General features: G+C 41.6%; 1 protein-coding gene across 2 annotated transcripts in view; it reads right to left on the reverse strand.

Annotated features, from left to right (window-relative positions):
* sh3rf2 (SH3 domain containing ring finger 2) overlaps nt 1-450 on the reverse strand; it is a 19,103-nt gene extending 18,653 nt beyond the window's left edge. Inside the window, exon 1 of one of the 2 annotated variants that reach the window (XM_076291724.1) lies at nt 1-450. This exon is cut by the window's left edge and continues 302 nt beyond it. In XM_076291724.1, the coding sequence (XP_076147839.1) occupies nt 1-49 (49 nt within the window). In that variant the 5' untranslated portion in view covers nt 50-450. The other variant, XM_076291725.1, reaches the window with a different exon arrangement.
* Nucleotides 451-1,346: the final 896 nt, after the last annotated feature.

Raw genomic sequence — 1,346 nt, forward strand, 5'->3', positions numbered from 1 at the left:
CGAGACAAAGAGGACATTCCAGCAAGTCTAACAAAGCCAGATCCTCCATTATATTATTTGTCTCTACCGCACAAACTCAAAAGAAGCATACAGACCATTTCACTTCCTGAAGCAGCATTTAGGCGAGGAACGCTCGTTTGTCAATTACATGTCTAATACACATAGGCCTATGGCACAAAAAACTTTAAACGTAAAATACATTTCTTCAACATGACGAAAATCGATGTCAGAAGTAGGCAACATGCTCAAGCATGTACTTCCGTAAATATTAGCGTACAGAATTGTTAAGCTACCTGGTGCAACAGGTGTCACCACCTACTGCAGGTAAGAGAGATAACATCTAAAGCAACAAGGCGGCCAGTGTATCCAGTACGTGTAGTTTTATTTGTTACATTACAGCATGTCAATTGAGGCACAGTGTAACAAACAAGCTTTGTTCGAAAAAAGAGAAAAAGTCTGAGACTACCTGTAAGAAGGCCCAAAAGGACCACTCGAGATTTGTCATCCTGAAGTGATGCGCTGTCAGTGTTCACCAACGAAGAGTAGCCTACGCTACTATCACATTCGACTATAATCGGCTAAATAGCTGTCAGCTTAAAGACTTCAGCAGGCAAAGGCAAGGCTGACCGAGCAGGAAACTCAAGCCTCTGGAAACTGCGCCACTATACTGGACACATATCATCTTACACGCCGCATTGTTAACTCCTGCACAGATTCAGCGAGTCACTAGTGAATCTCTGACAGTCAGGTCAGGTGAATGGAAAAGTACATAAAGGGTTTAGCCGAACTCTCCTCACAGCTCTGGAAAATGCAGTCGCAATGTTTGTGTAAATAAATGGGCAAAAACCTACAATGACATGGGACCTCGATCTGAAGAACAATCAATTATTCTGCCCAATCACAATTCTAATGCATGAGTCTCTTAATTTCACGCTCATCGTTTTTAAAAACTCATTAACTTTGGGCATTGAATATAAGGACGATAACGCATCATTTCAAGCAGTGAACATGAGAAAAATCTTTGTCCAGTTCTCATGCACTAAATTTTACAGACCAGGTTCATGAAAAATCATGACAGGCAATGTTTTTGCTTGAATGCCAGTTGTGAATGCCGGTTGTCGCAAGGAGCTTTGCTGCCCTCTTCTGGTAAATATTGGCCAGCACACTCACAATGATTTGTGTTGAGGTTGGGGGCGCTCACGCTGATTAAATAAATAAAAACAAAATGCTTTAGAGAGACAATGTCTTACAGATGTCACATGGGTTATGAAATTGTTTTTTTTACGCCAACTGATATTGATACCACTTCACAGAGGCTCAGGAGGTAGAGGAGTCACTGGTTAGCC

Source organism: Alosa pseudoharengus, unplaced genomic scaffold (genome assembly GCF_046254945.1).
Source record: "Alosa pseudoharengus isolate Yale_2024_CS ecotype anadromous, Long Island Sound unplaced genomic scaffold, YU_APseudo_1.1 YU_APseudo_1.1_scf_19, whole genome shotgun sequence".
Taxonomy (NCBI): domain Eukaryota; kingdom Metazoa; phylum Chordata; class Actinopteri; order Clupeiformes; family Clupeidae; genus Alosa; species Alosa pseudoharengus.